Source organism: Eriocheir sinensis, chromosome 17 (assembly GCF_024679095.1).
Source record: "Eriocheir sinensis breed Jianghai 21 chromosome 17, ASM2467909v1, whole genome shotgun sequence".
In the NCBI taxonomy this organism is placed as follows: domain Eukaryota; kingdom Metazoa; phylum Arthropoda; class Malacostraca; order Decapoda; family Varunidae; genus Eriocheir; species Eriocheir sinensis.
The window spans coordinates 5,713,318-5,734,113 of NC_066525.1; the positions used below are offsets into that span (position 1 = coordinate 5,713,318).

General features: G+C 39.9%; 1 protein-coding gene across 3 annotated transcripts; it reads left to right on the forward strand.

Annotated features, from left to right (window-relative positions):
- Positions 1-2,860: 2,860 nt before the first annotated feature.
- Positions 2,861-18,256, forward strand: LOC126999850 (cyclin-dependent kinase 12-like). Of its 3 annotated transcripts, XM_050862912.1 has the most exons (12): positions 2,861-3,147; positions 6,952-8,645; positions 11,177-11,901; positions 12,018-12,260; positions 12,878-13,044; positions 13,164-13,360; positions 13,906-14,107; positions 14,240-14,511; positions 14,615-15,134; positions 15,730-15,883; positions 16,024-16,237; positions 16,903-18,256. In XM_050862912.1, exons 2-11 carry the CDS (start codon positions 7,060-7,062, stop codon positions 16,215-16,217), a joined length of 4,260 nt encoding a protein of 1,419 aa, XP_050718869.1. In that variant the 5' UTR covers positions 2,861-3,147; positions 6,952-7,059; the 3' UTR covers positions 16,218-16,237; positions 16,903-18,256. The 3 variants fall into 3 exon arrangements, with proteins under 3 accessions (XP_050718869.1, XP_050718868.1, XP_050718870.1); XM_050862911.1 differs by having other exon boundaries at positions 16,024-18,256; XM_050862913.1 differs by having other exon boundaries at positions 12,087-12,260; positions 16,024-18,256.
- Positions 18,257-20,796: the final 2,540 nt, after the last annotated feature.

Below are 20,796 nucleotides of genomic sequence, written 5' to 3' on the forward strand. Positions count from 1 at the left end.
GACACAATAAAGCACAGTCTAATCGCTAAACACTAGCTAGGCCCCTTCAGTCTGATGACGCATCTATCCATCATACTATAATAATTAGTCTTTCATAAAAGAACACAGGCTTGTAGCTGTTTTCCGTGGTTTGTCATTATTTGGGAAAAGAGGAGAGGCAAGTGTTGTATACGTGCGGCTGTAATCATGACGCGATGTGGAAGGGAGATACGACTCATCTCTGTCAGTCGGTCTGCTTATCTGTCTGTCTGCCTGTCTATCTATCTTTCAGTAAGAATATGGATGTATACATGGATTGACATATGAACACAGAGATAGAGAGAGAGAATTTCTGTATCCAGTACTGCGCCTATTAACGTAACCCCGGGTTGAAGGGGTTAAAAAAAGTGGAAAGTAAAGGTCTGAGATACGGAGCTTGGTTGGGTAGTACAAGTGTGTAGGCATATTGCCAAATTGTAGATGTGGTTGTAGGCACTCCACGTCTAGCTTCACATCGAGTGTGTGTGTGTGTGTGAGTGTGAGAGAGAGAGAGAGAGAGAGACCATGGGGGCCATTGAAGCACTATAAAGTTTGGGGGCATACACTATAGCTGTGCATGCCATGGCCTGTGTGTTCATCTCCATTGATCCTGTGGTGGGTAAGAATGAACCCATTTATCCCGGACACAGCTAGGGCCACTTTTCATGCTTTCACTGTAGGAGCATTTTACAGTGAGCTATACACACATTACATTATACATACACAAATAATATATAGACAAACATTCATATATAATCTCTGCACCAATATTTTAGTAAATTAAAGAAGCAGGTGTCTCGATCCCCACTGTGTCATTCAGGTTATCACAGCTTCCCTCCTCCTCATTTACCCAACAGCCCGAGAAGAAGAATGAGCAGCTGGGTACATGGGAACATTTACTCTTTAATAACCATAACCATTTATTACTGAAAACAACTAAGTCATGAATAGCTAACATATGCTTCCCATCGGTCACTGTAAGGTCATTTGACAGTGGCAAGGAGGAAATGATGTTCTTAATGGTATTTTATCTAACTGAACCACACAACCTTGGATCGGTCCATCATTATCTTTTTTTTTTTTTTTTAACAAATGAAGCAGCGCAAGGGCAAAACTAAATTATTGAAAAGAAAGCCCTGTAATCACTGCTCCTATAAAGAAAATAGAGATGGCAAAAAGAAAATAGAGATTAGCTAATATGTCCTTCCCATCACTTTCACTGTAGGCCGGTGTAGTTCACAGTAAGCCATATACATACATTATTTCATTACATCACTTCGACATTATAGTACAGTGAGCCATACATACATCACATTACACCATTATAACATGATGGATAGAGAGGGGATCCGTGGTATTCGTATTTAGGCTTATATCTTATCCAGGTGAGTGATTATCTATCCCATACCCACAACTATCATGATTAGCTAATATGTCCTTCCTATCGTTCTCACCGTAGGAGCATATTACAGCGGGCCATACATACATTACATTAACCTACATCATTATATAGATAGTCAAGCCGAGGCATTTAAACTTGGCGCGGTACGTGTCTCCCCACTTTTCATGCTTTCACTGTATAAGCATTTTACAGTGATCAGTCATACATATATTACACCACATTACATCATTATAGCCTATACATATGTAGATTGACGAGTCGATACATTTAACCTGGCGCGGTTGTCTTCCCACTTTTCATGCTTTCGCTATAGGAGCATTTTACAGTGAGCTATACACATATTACATTATATATACACACATAATATATAGACAAACATTCACATATAATCTCTGCATCAATATTTTAGCAAGTTATAAGTAAGCGGGTATCTCCCCACTCTTCACGCTTTCACTGCAGGAGCATGTTACAGTAGGTCATATATACACACACCACACTGCATCATTATATAGACAGATAGATTAAATATACGTAAATAAACGAGATAAATAGACGAGCCGTGACATTTAAACTTGGCGCGGTTTCTCTCCACTTTTCACGTACGCTTTCACTGTGGGAGCATGATACAGTAGGCCTTATACATACACACACCACACTGCATCATTATATAGACAGATAGATTAAATATACATAAATAAACGAGATATATTGACGAGCCGTGACATTTAAACTTGGCGCGGTGTCTCTCGAATCCACTCTTCACGCTTTCACTGTGGGAGCATTTTATAGTGAGCCATACATACATTACACTACATTACATCATTATATAGACAGATAGATACATAGACGAGCCGTGACATGTAAACTAGACGCGGATATCTCTCCAATTTTCACTCGTTCACTGCAGGAGCATGTTACAATAGGCCATACATACACAACACTACATTACATAATTTTATACATAGAAAGACGAGCCGAGGCATTTAAACCTGGCGCGGGTGTCTCTTCACTCTTCACGCTTTCACTGTGGGATCATTTTAAAGTGAGCCATACATACATTGAACTACATTATATCGATCATTATATAGACAGATAGCTAAATAGACGAGCCGTGACATTTAAACTTGGCGCAGTGTCTCCCCACTCTTCACGCTTTCACTGTTGGAGCATGTTACAGTAGGCCATATACATACACAACCCCACATTGCATCATTATGTAGTGACAGACAGATAGCTAAATAGACGAGCCGTGACATTTAAACTGGCGCAGTGTCTCCCCACTCTTCACGCTTTCACTGTAGGAGCATGTTACAGTAGGCCATATACATACACAACCCCACATTGCATCATTATGTAGTGACAGACAGATAGCTAAAGAGACGAGCCGCGACATTTAAACTTGGCGCGGTGTCTCCCCACTCCCTGTGCTCGGGTCAGCTGGCCGTGACGTCACGCAGGCAGTGCTGGAGTCCCACAGAGGCTGGACCAGACGGATATATTTTTTTACCGTTTAATATCTTATGCTTAATGGAGAATCACCCTTTGAATTAAACCCCCGAGACTTGCCCAAAGCTAGACCCTCACGCTTAGACCCTAGGGGAGGAGGGAGGTCCCGTAATAAGGGAGGATAGCGGCCTGAAATAAACCCTGAGCGGCGGATGACGGTCGTCGGGGGTCATCATCACCGCCATTGGCACCGAGATACTACGGCAAATTCCTGAGTGGAGGTAAGCCGCGTGTGTCCCGTGCTCGGAAATACTCTTAATGGCTGCTAGATTGTGTTATATTGTGGCGTGTGTGTGGAATTGCGGCGTAGATGGGAGTGAGTGTCAGCCTAGCCCCCAGACTGTTAGAGGGGGGGGGTCCAGGGGGGGAGGCTGGCTTTATTTTATACTGTGTGACGTTAAAATCATCCCTGGTGTGGTGTAGTTATGGTGTTGAGTGCGTGTGTGCGTGTGTGTGGGTATTACGTGTGTGTATAATTTCCAGTGTGCCAGTTTTCGTTTTGGGTGTGATTCTGTATATCATCCATTTTGTATATTATCCTTCTGTATAGGCCTATCATCCTTAGTGCAGTGTAGTTATGGTGTTGAGTGCGTGTGTGTGTGTATTACGTGTGTGTATAATTTCCAGTGTGCTAGTTTTCGTTTTGGGTGTGATTCTGTATATCATCCATTTTGTATATTATCCTTCTGTATAGGCCTATCATCCTTAGTGCAGTGTAGTAATGGTGTTGAGTGCGTGTGTGTGGGTATTACGTGTGTATAATTTCCAGTGTGCTAGTTTTCGTTTTGGGTGTGATTCTGTATATCATCCATTTTGTATATTATCCTTCTGTATAGGCCTATCATCCTTAGTGCAGTGTAGTAATGGTGTTGAGTGCGTGTGTGTGGGTATTACGTGTGTGTATAATTTCCAGTGTGCTAGTTTTCGTTTTGGGTGTGATTCTGTATATCATCCATTTTGTATATTATCCTTCTGTATAGGCCTATCATCCTTAGTGCAGTGTAGTAATGGTTTTGAGTGCGTGTGTGCGTGTGTGTGGGTATTACATGTGTGTATAATTTCCAGTGTGCTAGTTTTCGTTTTGGGTGTTATTCTGTATATCATCCATTTTGTATATTATCCTTCTGTATAGGCCTATCATCCTTAATGCGCTGTAGTTATGGCGTTGAGTGCATATTTGCGTGTGTGTGTGTGTGTGTGTGTGTGTGGGTATTACGTGCGTGTGTATAATATCCACTATGCTAGTTTTCGTTTTGGGTGTGATTCTGTATATCATCCATTTTGTATATTATCCTGTATATTATCCTTGGTGCAGCGTAGTAATGGTGTTGAGTGCATGTGTGCGTGTGTGGGGGGGTATTACGTGCGTGTGCTTAATTTCCAGTGTGCTAGTTTTCGTTTTCGTTTTGGGTGTGATTCTATATATCTGGAGGACAAGGACTATGGAATGCTTTAGTCATACAGGCTTAACTTCAGTGTTCTCAAAGGTCACTGACTTATAATAATGGATAATTCAATTTTTAATTTTTAATGAATCTAGATTTGGCAAGGCAGTGTCAGTTTTCCTACAGAATTACACCCAACTCACTTCAATGGTTGATTTAATTTTTGCCTGATGGAATTAAGGGGGCTGTTCGTCATTAGTAATTGCATCACTCACAGATTACTAGTTTCTGAGGTTAGAATATCTCTGAAGTGATGTTAGGTTACCATTTTAGTAGTGATAGGTTACTGTCCCTTAGCTTTAGGTGGGGTGATTCTATTTTAGGTAAACTTGGTGTAACAAAGCTCATGTTTCATAGTGGCCTGCTCTGCCATGTTGAAATGTTCTATGTTCTTATGGGTGTAATTCTGGACACTGGTACTTGAATCTATTGATCTATCTACACCTACATATGGAAGTATACATTCTTGTTGGGTATTAATTCACAATGCATACTAAGGCAAGGCTATTTGAGTCACACAATTGCTGGCCTACTTTTTCTTAAGGTTATGTATACATATTTCTGGGGTGTTTTTTTCTGAGTCATTTACAAAATATTTTGGGGGTAAAAATATGCTTTTTTTTGTGACTTTTGGAACCCCCAAAACAGCTGTGAAAACTATAGAGGATTAATTGTAGGATCAGAACCTAGCTAGGTATATCATTGGAAAATCAATGGTAAATTTTTGTTAAAGGTCACATACTTTGTTGAGGAAATAACCTTTTTCTATTAGATTAAGATGTATTGAATTTTTCTGATAGCCACTTTTTGTTTCAATTAACAATTTTCATACTTCAATCTCCTGTAGGAGATTGGTCGTAATTGCTCCTACTTGTGCATGAGAGAAATGGCCAACAGTTAAGAACTATTTATTGATCAACAGAACCTCACCATAATCTAGTGGATAGTAACCTATTGGGTCCTTCACTGAGCTCGACCTGTTATCTGGTGGCCCTTGTAGACCTACCCCTCAAAATTATGCATTCGGCGTACGTCCAAATAATTTTTCTTGACTTACTAGTAGTATTTAAGAAATGGGGAAATGCAAGAAATAGGAAATAATTTTTTTTTTCCCACAATAATTTATATGTTGTATATATTAGTACGGTACCTTTGTTATCATATGAAAATTTCAAGCTGATCAGATGAAATGAAAAATTAAGAAAATTATTTATCGTTTTTATGAAAATTTGTAATTAATTTTTCTCGGCCATTTTTTTTTTTTTTAACTGACTTTCCTGTGACACGCACATCTGATAGTTCATTGCTATTCTAACAATTTGTCACAATGTTTTTTTGAAAACTTTTTGTTAATCTGTAAAATTTTTATTTTTATTTTTGAAATTTATTTTGGAAAAGTTTTCCATATATCAAAACTATGCCGTCTTTCAAAACAACATATTGTCAAAGATTAGTACGATACATGATCTTGTATGTTCTAAAGTTTAATAAAAATCGTGCAGAAAATAAAAGCAAAAATAAGTTTATGTTCATGTTGTACTTGTTTTGAGAAAAACGCGATTAAAGTTTTGCTAAAGTTCTTCGGCTCAGTGAAGGTACTATATTGTCAATGCCACTTTCATATGAATTTTATGAGATCAGTAATCACATATCAGTGAGTGCTTAAAAGGATCAGGCACCTTGTTCCGCCTTATAAAGATATTAATCGCTCAAAGGGAGGGTGTCAGGGCATGCCATGCTCCTAATTGTTGCAAGGTTCTATCAGTACCCTCCAGGTGCATGGTTATCAGTTGGAATTCCTTTGTCTGTCTTCCTCTTCTTCTTTATTGTCTTCTTCGGTGTAATTCTTCTCTTTTCTCTCATTTCTAATCCTTTTCCTTTGTATTCATTTGTTCCAAATATTTTTGTGAGCAGGTTACACTTTTCATATCCGTAATTGTGTTCCAAAACTGTTACATGGGTTACAAACTTCACCCTGAAGATTGCTGCATGTTTGATTTTCCAACATTCATTCCATACTTTGACATGCCAGCTAATGCGCCGCAGTTAGCGTGCCATGCCCATGCAGTAGCCATTTAAATTCCCTTACTATTGGCATTTAAATTTATGTCTGACTGAAATTTTTTTTACCATTCGAAAGCCAAAAGATAGGGTGTTGCCATAGACCACCAGATGGCAGGTTGAGCTCAATGAAGGACCCAATTGCTGCCAAAAAAAGTAACTTATCGCCACTAAGGATAGTAACCCATCACTGCTAAATTAACATGATGCTTAGTTGGCAACACACACACACACACACACACACACACACACAGTAAGCCCTCAGTTATCTATTTGCATTATCCACAAGATTCCAACTCAACATCCTCTTGGGTTTTTTTGATCTCCAAACCTGTCACCATATCCTCATATGGTGCTGTTAAGTGGTTAAGTCGATAATAAACAGTTCTTGTTAGTATTTAGCAATTTACAATGGATAGTTTGATATTACTTGATGATTTGTATAAACTTAGAAACATGGTATTTTGACATATTGCATGTCATGTGATAAGTTACTTAATGTTGCTCTGTATTTTTCAGACTGATGGCTATGATGATGGTTTAAGGTTCTGGTGGTGTTGCTGGAGGAGGGTTGTGGTGAAGCATGGGCTTGTGTTTGTGTGGTGCTTGGTGCCATTGACCAAGGACATGCCGAGCATCCATGAGACTATTGAGTCTGACGAGAGCTTCTCATCTCTCTCTGATGATGAGCAAGAGGAGAATCAAAACCATGACCAACAGCCAAGCCACAGCACTGCCTCTAAGACAACACCAGTGAAGAAGTCTAGAAGCCACTCATCACAGGAAAAGGAGAAGGAAGGTCATCGTAAGGGGGCATCGCGAGGCTCCCCCAAGGACCACCAGCAGGCAAGGGAGCCTCGGGCCTTGGTTGAGTACTCTGACGTCAGCTCAGAGGCATTCTCTGAACCGGAAGCTGGTGAGATCACGGACAGTCCTAGCGAGAGCCCAATAGTTAGTCCACGTGGTAATCGTCCGTTACTCCGATCTCCCACCCGCTCGTCTCGGCTGAGCCCTCGACCCAGTCCTCCCGTCTATAGCGCAAATATCAGTCGAAGCCCTTCATTTGTGTCTCGCTCACCTCTTCCAAGGTCGAGGGAGTTACACAGTGACGGAGAGGTGGAGTCCTCTCCCTCTACCTCCCACCACACTCTTCACTCCTCCCGTCCCCTTGTACCATACCCAGTTGTCATGTCCCCAGATCGTCATTCCTTAGAAACAAGAGGAGACTATTATCGCGCGAGGGACCCATACCACCATTCTCGTACTCCCTCAGAATCAGAGAGAGACCATTCCAGAGCTAGGAAAAAAGAACACAAAAAAGATAAGAAGAGAAAGGCAAAAAAACACAGTAGATCTGAGCGATCCCATAGTCCTGTTCTGCACAAAAAGAGAAAGAAGAAAAGTAAACACAAATCCAGAAGTGGTAGTCCGGGCTATGATGATGATGTGGTTGGGGAAGGCAGTGTTGCAAGTTCTGATGATGATATCACTGAGGCTGTGGTGATCAAGAGGAGCATCCCTAGTCATGACGCACGATCTGTTGGTGCGTCATCTCGGATGAGGAGCAGAGGAGAGAAACCTAGCCCACTTAGTTCAAACGATGATGATGGCCTATTAAGCCCCCATCCTGTTGAACTAAACCATGTGCGAGGTCCTGCTCACTCCTCACACCGTCGGTCACGGGAACGCACACCCTCCCGCAGATCCATACCACGCTCTCCCCCCCCTCCTATATCTCCCCGTCATCATACCACCCGTCATCTTACGCCACCTCAATCCCAGTTACCATCAGCCAGCAAGAACTATGATCGGTCAAGCAGGCTGCATCACATCAGTCCGCGCAGGTCAACCGCATCTCCTGTTCCCGGTCAGAGGCGGGGAAATATGACACCTCCTTCAAGAAGCTCTCCTCGTCGGCCTACCTCTCACCGAGTGCGCTCTCCGCCGCCTGTTGTGATGTACAATAAGAAGCGATCACCTTCTCGAAGCCCTATACAATACATAGAAATCAGGGGCAGTCCAGATACTCCACCTCATACCAGTAGTAGTAGTAGGTATTACGCTTCTGCATCCACCTCCAGGAGAGAAGAAAAGAAGAAAAAGAAAAAAGGAAGGGACAGAGATTATCACTCTCATGGACGAAGGAGTAGGAGCAGGAGCAGGAGTCACAGCCCCACCAGAAGCCCCAGTCGAAGTAGAGGACAGTCTCCCAGGTCAGTGTGGTTTAATTTTTCCTTATTAGTTTGTGTGTGTGTGTGTGTGTGTGTGTGATTACCTAGTTAAATACAGGATTTGAGAAAGCTAACAGGAAATAAGTATAGGTATATCAATACAATTATAATGTAAACATTTTGAATTTTTAAGGAACAGTAAACAAATTAATAATAACTCTCTCTCTCTCTCTCTCTCTCTCTCTCTCTCTCTCTCTCTCTCTCTCTCTCTCTCTCTCTCTCTCTCTCTCTCTCTCTCTCTCTCAGATATATATATATATATATATATATATATATATATATATATATATATATATATATATATATATATATATATATATATATATATATACCGCAAATTGGAAATGTGGCAGAAATACTTTGTGACGTTGATGACATTGTTGATACCTGTGCAGCAGGACAAAGATTTGGATGTTCAAGTCACTTATGCTCCCTGTTGTACTTTATGGTTGTGAGACAGGAACACAAAAATAATTGTGACTTGAATAGGCAAATTAATGCCATTGATAAATCTCTTAATAGAATCATGGGGTATCGCTGAAATTACTTTGTCAAATCAGTAACTATTTCTTGATACTGGTTCAAGGCCTGTTACATGAATGATCCATGAACACTAACCCTGGCTATATGGGTCTGTGGCATGCTATCCAGAAATTGATCCAGTTCACTGGCTTGTTTCTGTGTGATAACATTGAGTGGAGGAGGCCTGTTCCTAAAACCTGTGGCTGGAGAAAATTGATGAATGCTTTTTGGTATGTACTTGGTATGAAAACTGGTACCTGCATGGAGACTAGGAGGAACCCCTATGATGGTGTTGTAGGGTGGGCAAGGCATGCCCCTACTGACTGATTGAAAGTTGGAATGTTTTAGCATAAGATGCATGGTATTGTTGTGCTTTCATCATTACTAATTACAGTACAGATGGCACTAACAAACTTACCTTTTACTAACATGGTTTTAGGTATTAACATGTGCTAGAGTAAATGCTTCTTTACCAGGTGCCCAAGTTCCTATTACTTGTGCGCTCTTGCAAGTTGGGACATTAACATTAAAAACAGTTATGAGTGGGTTTGTGACTTTGAGGGAATAAATTCATTTTAAATCACACGTATTGGAAAGGAAGTAACAATAAATGATTTTTTTTATTTATTGTGAAAAATGCCACTCATAATTGTATGGGCTTGATTTGAACATAAGTTTGGAAGTTCTTGTAGCAAGGGTGTGGAGCCGGACATAAAAAGTTCCGATTCTGACTCCAGGAAATTTTAAGGTTGTGACTCCGACTAAAAGACAACCCAATGCTGGGCTCTGAGCAGCCTATCACAGATTCAGTGCTGAGTGGAGATGCACACGAGTATATTACAGGAATCAGATTCGCCTGGTACAGCACGTGTTGTTGGGTACATTTTATATGACATCGTCTAGCTCTAGTAATTTATCTCATTAATTCACAGATTAATAACTCACAATTCCATAAAAAAATCCATATTACATGAATTAAGAAAAAATCTTCGCACTAGAGCTCCTAAAAACTTGCCTCCGACAAATTTGTGGAAAATTTTCATAAATTGGCAAAACTGATCTTGCAGTGCAGCGAAGTACGTTATATGAGAATTGATTACGTAAAGGAGTCAGAGTCGGAGGTATTTTTACCGACAAAGACTCCGGCCAAAAGTAACCGACTCCACCAACTCCAATTCCAATTCCACACCCCTGCTTAGTAGTAGTGCCTGCTGCATTGCATGTCAAATATTTGTAAGCTAATATAACTCCTAAACCTTTCAACGCTGGAGATGTCCTATTTTCTTTCTGGGGGCTGTTTAACTGAAAAGGCTATTTTGCAGAAGTTTGCTGGTGTTTCCCTTAATTATGTAATGCTTCAACATTATTCATGCTTATGGTGGCACTTGGATGCACTTATATCTAATCATCATTTAGCAGGTTTATTTCTGGCTACATTGTTTGGAAGTACCATTGACTCCCCTCCACTCTACAAATTAGAAATATGAATATAGATGTTTGTTAGCTATCTGCTCCATTTACACAACTCTCAACAGCCATTGTCTCTTAGATATATACCTTTATTATGTCATTAATGTAGCAATTCATAATTGTTCTCTGTTGTAAGGGATTCCATGCCAAATATATCAGTTACCAAATGTGTATTTGGTATTTAGCAGGTAGGGTTTACGAATGGTATGGACTTGTTTTGTTCTTACTGCATTGAATATGGTCAGGTAAGAGAGAGCGAGAGATAGTATATTTTTTATTCCAGTTATAACATTCTATAATTGTTTTTTCTGATTAAATGTAATACAGTCAAAGTCATCTTAAACACTGTGGTTACTCCTCCATAAATCAATGTTACAGCAGTGAAAGCTGCTCTCTACCTTCATGTACAAGTAATTTTCATTTGGCTCTTTTGATTCCTGTGACATTTTGATTTATTATTCACTACTGTAGTATTGTCTGCTAAGAGTTTTTTCCAGTGTCTTGTTTACAATACTTTTCAGGGGAAAGAAACGCAGAAGTGGAAGTCGAACTCCTGTGCGTCGGCGACCGAGACGTTCGCCTACCACACCCCCTCGTCCTAGACAAGCCTCACCTCGTCGTTCCACTCCAGCCAGTGGTGGTCTAGCCCATGAAAACCATATGAGTTCCACAAGTTTGTTTGCAGAACTTCTTAAGAAAACAAAAAATAGAGACCGAATCATGGCCTTGGTGACCAAAGAATCTGATAAGCCAGAGAAGGGTAAAGAAAATGTTGAACCAGAGGGGGGAGGATCAACTTCAGGACCTGACACTCCTGGCCCAGTCTTAACACCCATTGTCTCAGTACCAAGTAACTCAAATGCTGTTGCTGCAACGGCAGTAACTGCTGCTGCTGCTGCCAGTAATAATGACACAATTACTTCTAATACTGCTACTTTTACTGCTGCTGCTGCTACTGCCATCCCTAATGGGGCATCACTGCTGGAGAATAATGTATCCATTGATTTTGAGGAAAACTCTGATCAGTCTTGCCCACCAGAGCAGCTGTCTGCTAGTATGAAGTCAGAAACCCCAGACATAGGGAAAATTGACTTCAAGAAAGTAACAGTACCAACAAGTTTGACAAAACTACCAATGCCACCTGGAATAAATTTGGAGGATATTGACTCACCTACATCTCCCAGCACCCCTCCAGAAACAAAGCCAACAAGGAAGAGTATAATCACAGATCTCCCGATGCCTCCAAGTAAGACATGTCATTTCATAGTATGTATTAAATTATAAGGAAACTTAAATGTTGCTAATAATGTGAATACAACCACTAATTTATACTGGATTACTATATTCACTTTATCTTTTCAGTGATAGCAGGAACAGAGGAACTTTCTCCCGACGATGATACTCTGAGCACTCCTCCTCTCTCCCGCTTAGGCCACCACAAATCAAGATCAGCTGCAAGACCCAAAATATTAAATGCCAAGCGACATGACCGCACACCGTTAGAGGACTGGAGTGAACGATGTGTTGAAGTGTTTGACATTATTGCCCAAATTGGAGAAGGAACATATGGGCAGGTGTACAAAGCTAGAGCAAAGGATAAGAAAAGTAAGAATTCAAGATTGGTGTTTCTGAAGCAATATGTAATAAGAAGCCATCACTTTAATGCCAGAGGAGTTGCTAGATTTTTTTTTTCAATATCATAGTTTTTTACACTATAGTTGATTAACTCAAGCTAGATCTCCAGCAGTGGCTTGATTCCTGGCTGGGTTGGTGAGAACCCTGCTAATTAGGTGTTGGCAGGCTCATGTCTTGGATCTCCACCAGTCAGCACCCTCATGGAGACTCAGAAAATTCTTTGCCTAGGTCACCTACTACATATAGACAAATTTTTGTTTGCATCGTTGGATTAAACAGTTATTATAGCACTCACTACATAGTGCAAAAATTTATTTGGTTAGAGAACATACTCAACTAGGAATGGAGCCACTAACTGAGAGGAATCCAGCATAGTTGCCAGGAATAATTTTCTGAGTTAAGCTTTCTGAAAATCATGATTTCACTTCCTGTCATGAGTGTTGTTATGGTTTTACTGTCCCATTGGGAAGCCCAGTTGCATCCTACTTAATACACAGAATCAGAAACAGTAATTATCCTTTTTAGGACCTTTGATAGTAAAAATTTTATTTTATTTTATTAATATATTCCTACTTTCATTCTTGCAGATGATGAAATGGTTGCATTGAAGAAAGTCAGACTGGAAAATGAAAAAGAAGGCTTCCCTATTACAGCTGTTCGGGAAATAAAGATTCTGAAGCAGCTTCATCACAAAAATATTGTCAATCTTAAAGAAATAGTCACAGACAAGCAAGATGCTATTGATTTCAGACATGTACGTTTAAATTAATTTGGGTTGTCAATATGAATTTTATTCAGTTCCATCTTGGCAAGATATAACTAATTCATCAAGAGTACAAAATTCTTTAATCCTTTTGGTTTCATTCTTTTCAGGATAAGGGCTCGTTCTATTTGGTCTTTGAATATATGGACCATGACCTGATGGGTCTCCTTGAGTCTGGGATGGTTGAATTCTCAGAGCAGCACAATGCTTCCATCATGAGACAACTCCTTAATGGACTCAACTATTGCCACAAGAAGAATTTCCTCCACAGAGACATAAAATGCAGCAATATTCTCATGAATAACAAGTAAGTAAACACTTTGAAATCAGTAGAATTAGCTTGCCTTGTTTTTCAGGTATGATAGGATCTTTCCTGTAAAGCGCTTCCTTCCTTCATTATGTCATGTCACAAGGATTTTTCTATGTGTTTGTGTGTGTGTGCCTGTCTGTCTGCCTGTGTGTGTGTGTGTGTGTGTGTGTGTGTGTGTGTGTGATTAATTGGTACATTTGAACTCTACTGTTCATGGAGAATGTGTACAGAACCCTTCTGAGAATAAGTCAAATCTTTGAATAGACTGAACCTATCTCCAAACCACTATTTTCTTAGGTGCCTCTTGCATTAGATTGATATCCTACTGTAGTTAACAAGCTCATTTAAATATAACTTTATTTTACAGTGCTGTAAAATTGAATGTGAGTCATCTTCATGTCCCTCCAAATTCAACCACTTCTAGAAATTCCTTCTGTTGAGAGCCAGTAATCACTTCCAGTAAAGTCTCTTTCTAAATCTAGTGGTGATTTTCGGTAACCATTACCATGCCTACTTATGTTCTACTTTACTTTTATTTCCAGAGGCCAGATTAAGCTTGGTGACTTTGGTCTTGCAAGGTTGTTTAGCTCTAACAAAGAGCGGCCTTATACCAACAAAGTTATCACCCTGTGGTACCGTCCACCAGAGTTGTTACTTGGTGAAGAGCGCTATGGGCCAGCTATTGATGTGTGGTCTTGTGGTTGCATCCTTGGAGAGCTATTTCAGAAACGTCCACTATTTCAAGTGAGTTTATACTTGATTCTCTCTACCACTGCAGTTCTGAGGCCAAGCAACAGTGCCCTCAAATATTTTTCTAATGCAAAATGAAGCTTAACTTTAAATGCATGAAATTTAAATACTCATTCTCTCTTACAGGCGAGCACAGAGCCAATGCAACTAGATGTAATATCTCGGGTTTGTGGAACGCCTTCCCCTGCAGACTGGCCTGATATAGTCAAATTGCCGGGATGGGGCACGATGAAACCTAAAAAGACATACCGAAGAAGAATACTTGAGGATTTTAAAGACAAAATGCCTCAACCAGCTCTGGAACTCCTAGATCAAATGTTGAAACTTGATCCTTCCAAGCGCATTAGTGCGGAAAATGCTCTCAACAGTACATGGTTGAAGAATGTTGATCCAGATTTGTAAGTATAAAATTTGTTGGAAATTATAGATAATTTTGAAAATTTACAGCTTAAGGCATCAGTTTATTCAAGTTATTAATAATTGCTTCTTTCATTAATGTAGGATGGAACCACCCCCTCTTCCAAAATATCAAGATTGCCATGAACTGTGGAGCAAAAGAAGACGACGGCAACTCAAGGAGCAACAAGAAGCGGCTATTGGCGGTGCTGTTGGCCCACAGGGTGTGCCTGGAAAACCAGTTGGCCCTCTTCTTAATCAACAAGGATTCACTGGACCCCACAAGGATCAGCGGCCTTTGTATAGAGGGGGAGCGGAGGAGGGTAGCCTAGACAGCCGTAGAATTGAGGGCGGAGATGGCTTCTTGAACAATAGCCTGCCAACCTCCCGAAGTAACTCCCCAAGACCCCCCTTGCACTATCGAGGTCAGGGATCACACACACCACCAAGTACAATGACAGGAGACAGCCTTACACCCCCGCAAGTTGGCCATCGGTACAACACTCCCCCGGTGACCCATGATGATTCCCACCCCTTGTATCGCCCACTATATCACCTCGCCCATCTGATCAACACCCGACAGACTGTAGTGTTTGGCCAATTGGCTGCATTGATGAGTGAGCAGGTAAATATAAGGATTTTATTATCATTTTGAAAAGAAGCTGGCTGGTGTATTTTGACGTTTCTATGTAATCATAGGACTTCGCATATACTGTAGGTGTTCTCAACACTATAATTATTTTTATCAGCATACTATTCATATTTGGCAGAATCTTTCCCTTCCAAAAAAAGAAAAGATAGAATGGAAATTAACAGAACCCATCGATTTACACAATAAGCTTCGTATGTCTAGAAATTATGTTATGGAAAGAACACCTGGGTAGACAGACCACTTAGAGTAACACTTCTGGGCATTCATGTACAACAACCTCCTCATACCTATCAGAGCATTGGCTGATGTAATCATATACAGCCGTACTCAAATTTTTGGCAATATCAGTAACATCATATCCTTTACTGAATGTCAAAATACCAGTAACCTGTAATTGCAGCAATAATTTTTTTACACTTCTCATCCCATTCTGAAAATTTGAAATCTTGTTTTTTCAGACAACCCCTCTTCCTTTTCAGTTTGCAAAATTGAGGGACCACTTTACTACTATTTCTATTGCTGCATTCACACACATACACACCAACTTCTAATTGAGACCAATATTCAGGTTGACTTGGGTATGCGGCGGCTACTGGAGCGGGTTAATGCTGCAGTATTGCTGGCAGCCACAGCCCGTGAAAGACGCCTGCGTGGGGACTCAGCCTTGGTGGATGTGAATGATGTCCCAGTGGAACCCAGTGAGCCGGTTATTACTCCTGCAGGTGAGTACTGCTGCTACTCAACTTGAGTAGCACTAATTGTCAGCTGAAAATATGTGACATTTTAACTCTCCCTACTTTTATCTGCACTTTTGTCTCTTCTCAGTTGTTTTTTTGGGATAACATTACTTTTTTTTTTTCAGCATTGTATGGAAATGGTGAAGGTGATACAGGATTATTGTCAGAAGGTGTTCGAGAAGCTTTGTCACAAGTGTTTGGACTATTTAATCTTCCTGTGTCTGGACTGACTCCTGGGCCAGCTGCAGCAGCCAGGGGTCAAGGGCCCCAACACACTGACCATCCTCATCGTTACAACAACACTGGTCGTGTCACATGACCTCCATCTTCTACAACTTAGTAGGTTCATATGCACTCGGACTGAGTTATATAGTAAAATGTGTTATATGGCATATTTTTTTCTTGACATGAAAAAAATTGTCTGAAATTTAGATGGCCTTTCCTGATGAACAGAGTTTTATGATGTGTGGGGTACTCAGGTGTTGTGCAGTAAACTTTGTTCCTTAAATACCCCACCCTCACCAAATGTACTACTTCTGCAAGACTATCTTGCAGCTACAAGAACAGTGAACTATTTTTACAGTAGCAGTAACTTGTGAGGTGCTGCTCAAGGGCATTCAGGAAGCATGGCAGTTAAAAAGTATACAAGAATGATAGGATGATGTGTACCATAGCAAAGTTGTGTGTGTGTGTGTGTGTGTGATCTTATTTTTTTTTTTTTTTTGAACAGCAGGTAAGTAGGTGGATGACAGCTTAAACTCCTCAATTATGGAGAGTATGGTTAAACATTCCATGAATCCACATTTCATTAAGCTGAGGCCATAACCACATGAATGCTATGGTTGATAAGTGAGCTTAAGTGTATAAAGCAAAGACCATGCATATGAAGGACAATTTTTTGTCCTTGAACAAGTGGTCTGATGTCTGTTAACCAGCTGTCAGGCTGTTCAAACTGTGATGTGTATTATATATGTAAATCTAAATTATGTATCTCTACTCTGCAGATCCTCAGTATTAGTTCGTGGGATGCTGAGCCCTGCAGGTTGTTACAACTGTGTAGAATTACAGCTAAAATTAAATTTGTCTATAGTTCAAAGTATACCATTGGTTTGTAATGGTAACTTTTATATCAATAAAACAAATGTATTAAAATTTGTCATATAATCTTACAGCCACAAATTTACAGTTTATATCTAAAATGAGTAAGGCATATACATGTTTGTAAATATACAGATTATAAACCATCATTTGCATGCTTGCTTTTGAAGAAAATATCATTTTCTTATGTATTTATTTTATTAATTTAATTCCATTTCATTGAAATCTATCCAAATACACACATACTCACATAGAAAGAAAGATAAAAAGAAATGCTACTGATCACACTGGAGGAAAGAAAAGACAAAGGAAACTTAATTATGATTTACAAATATGTGAATGACTTAGGGGAATCAGACAAAATAAATCTATTAATGAAAAGGGGAGGTGAAGTTAAGGAGTTTACGGGACACAAGAAAAAAACTGTGAGTAGGAAGATGCCTTATTGATACAAAAAGTATAATTTTAATTGGAATGAGTTAGAAGAGGTGGTGGAGGCAAAGAGTATGTAGCAATTTTAGGAAAAGCTAGGCAAATATTGATATGGAAACAGGATCTCATGAGTGTTCCTCAGACTAAACTAAAACTAGGAAGATACATGCACACACACACTGCTCTGTAGTGCGATAGCACTGTCGCCTCACAACTGAGAGGTCCCTGGTTCGATTCCTGGGGAGAGTGGAGATGGTTGGTTAGTTTCCCTTAATCCATGCCCCCTTTCCTCCCAGCAGTGAAAAGGTACGAAGTGTCAATCAGGGGTTGTGTCCCGCCTACTGTGTGTGTTTGTGTGGGTGTGAGTTTCCAGCCATTCCCAAAAACCTGTTACCAGAGATCTAAAGCTGACTCAGGGAGGGTACTGGGTGCGGATCGTGAATTCAGGGCATGATCAGACCATGGTGAATTCGTACACAGACACAGACTTATTTGCTGAACCAGGTATATATCAATGTTTTAAGTGTTAGCTGAAAGGGTAAGGTGACTTAAGAATGTAATGAAACAGGAAATCATGAATGAGTCTTAGGATAGAGGAGGAAAGGAGAAAATCTTGCAGAAAAAATGGATTTATTCACAATCTTCTTAAAGCGGTTACTGGGAAGGTGAAATAAATGAGCTGACATGTATGAGTAAAACAAAGGAAATGAGTGCAATAGTAGTGGATTAACAAAGCATGATTTTAGATTCACAAAATTATTGAAAATGGAAGAGGTATAATCATGTTAGTCAAGTAAAAGTATCGAGCTTGATAAAAAAAAAAAAAAATTGCCCAAACTAATCAAAGGAAAAGGTAAAGCTCGTTTACAGAGACTGAAAGATATTAAATCAAATAGCAGATGGTAATACAAGCTTTGGAAAATGGGTAAAAGAAAAAAATGTCAATTCATTGTTTTGAATGGAAAAGAACCCCTGTTGTGTTGTAAGGTGGGTGAGGCGATGCGCTTCCTGGCGTATGTCCCTGTTAATTGATTGATATGGAAAAGTGAGAAGTGAATAGTAAAATTGCCAGGGGCAAAGAATTAATAAAAAAGGAAATACTAAGAAAGGTGATTAGAAATATGAGAGGTGCAAAATACTTTACAATTGGGTAAGTATGTGGCAAAGTACCACCAGTCTTGGAGGTATTGAGAAATGCAAAGAAACTCAGTGAGGTTGAAAGATCAGTGCTGAAAAGATTCCTAAGTCAGGACAAGAAAATTATTAAAAAAGAGGCCTAGAGGAAACAAGGATTTTCCTCATTTTTAAGTAAGGAAGCATGGCTTTTCTTTATCATACAATTAGTGAGTTTTAAATGACAATGCTCAGGAAATTCTTGGTCAGTTAAAAATGCCAATAATACATCTGCTTGGAATAAGATTTTACTCGTTATCCCCTTTCATTTATTATCAGAATAAAAAAATGCTTAAAATTATCGATTTTTATATAAATTGTTAATTACAAACAAAATTATACTAAATTATTGTCGATGTGTTGGCCACTTGATCAGTTTTGAAATACCAACGTACAGTACTGGATTTACCTTTCATCAGTAGAATGTAGGTAAATTTATACAAGCTAGTCTATATGATGGGGATGCATTCTTAGAAGATCTGAGGTATAGGAAAATATAATCGCATTTTAGTTATATCCCTGCTGGGTCAGTGGAGATACATTCCAGGACATGGCCAGCTATATAAAATTAGCAAAGTAAAACCTGATGGTATTCATCAGTAGCAAACATGAAGAAATGGTAAAGGAAGATAGATAACTGCCAAAATCATATTTTCCGACACAAGGTTAAGAGTATAGTTGAGGCATTGTCTGGATTTCAGTAGGAGGGCAAAGTGTTACTAGATTTTTAATACATGTAATCATAATTGTTATAAATATTGATATAATTCATTCTTCCTTTTGCAACCTTTCACATCATGAACCTGGGTTTTTTTCACAATATTCAGTTGATTTTGTTTTTTTAACATTTGTTATTGTTCTAGAGTATCTAGACAATCCTTTTCCATGACTCATTAGGAATATGGCTGAGTACACACACACACACACACACACACACACACACACACTTCGTGTGTAATGTGCTCCGAAGTTCAATGGTTAGTGCGCTCGGAACAAGGTCAAGATCCTTCCGAATATTATAGTTAAGGGTTGTGACCCTCCTCCTGGGGGGGGGGGGGTTTAGCACCGTCAAATACGAGTTTTAAAGGTGATACCAAAGTCCTTAAGATCCAGAGCACAAGCTTAAAGCTCAAGAAGATAAACAAGTATATAGGTAAAACACTTTCACACAAACACACAGTAAGAACACGTCAAGAAAATATAGATTAAGGAGTTGTTTGGCACCTTAAGTTCTTGGTTTCATCGAGCTTGTGGGCTTCTCACGCGCAGAGGTTGTATTTAGGCAACCCTTTGATAGAAGTGGAGTGTTTGGCTCGAGGCGTCCTGAACACGGGGTACTCACACAGGGAAGGGATTGTTGATCTCCGGGGCCGCGGCAGCCTCGCGTAGCGATATTCAACACCCTCTAGGGAGGCACCGGCGCCTCGCGGCCCTAATGCCCCGTCCTCCAACAGTAATTATGTGGCGGTGGAATGTCTTTAAGTCGGGAGAAGGGAAGGCGGTCTGCTTGCCAGAGGGTGAGCATGTTCGAGTGTTTGAGAATGGAGGTCTCAGACCATTCATTATAATGGTTGTGTATGGAAACTGCCGACGCTGCTCCCTCTCTTCTTATATTTATTAGCCCATTTCATTTATAATTTATATGATACCTCATATTTTCTTATCCTGCTACTAATGGAGAATCTCTTCCGCTGATTTTTCGCTTCGCTGTCAGCCCACAACTTCAACGAAGATGGTGCGCACTACGTAGAGCTCGAGAATATGGCACAGCACGCGCCACACTGTCACCAGCAAGGATCGACACATGGGTCTTCTCATATTTCTTCCCGCTTTGATTACTGCCCTAGATATCCGTCCTCCGTTCCTGTTTTACACTGTTATCGCCACCCAACGATCCTGAAGATTGCGTGTCTTTGCCTCTGATGTAATATCGCCTCGAGGCTCCGAAACGTTGTCTTGTGTCAGCTCGTCAGCTCGTAAATGTTGATATCTCAATGCACAAAATCCCTTTTCTTTCCTTACCTCCCGTTTTATAATGTAAGCTTGGCGGTAGTGATAAGTGAAGGCTTAACTGAATAAAGGTAGAGAGGATTTATCTATATCGATAGATAGATAGATAGACAGAGAGAGAGATAGATATAAACCTATAAGTATTTACAAAAGTATGAAGCCGAGATTCGGAAAGAAAAAATAAG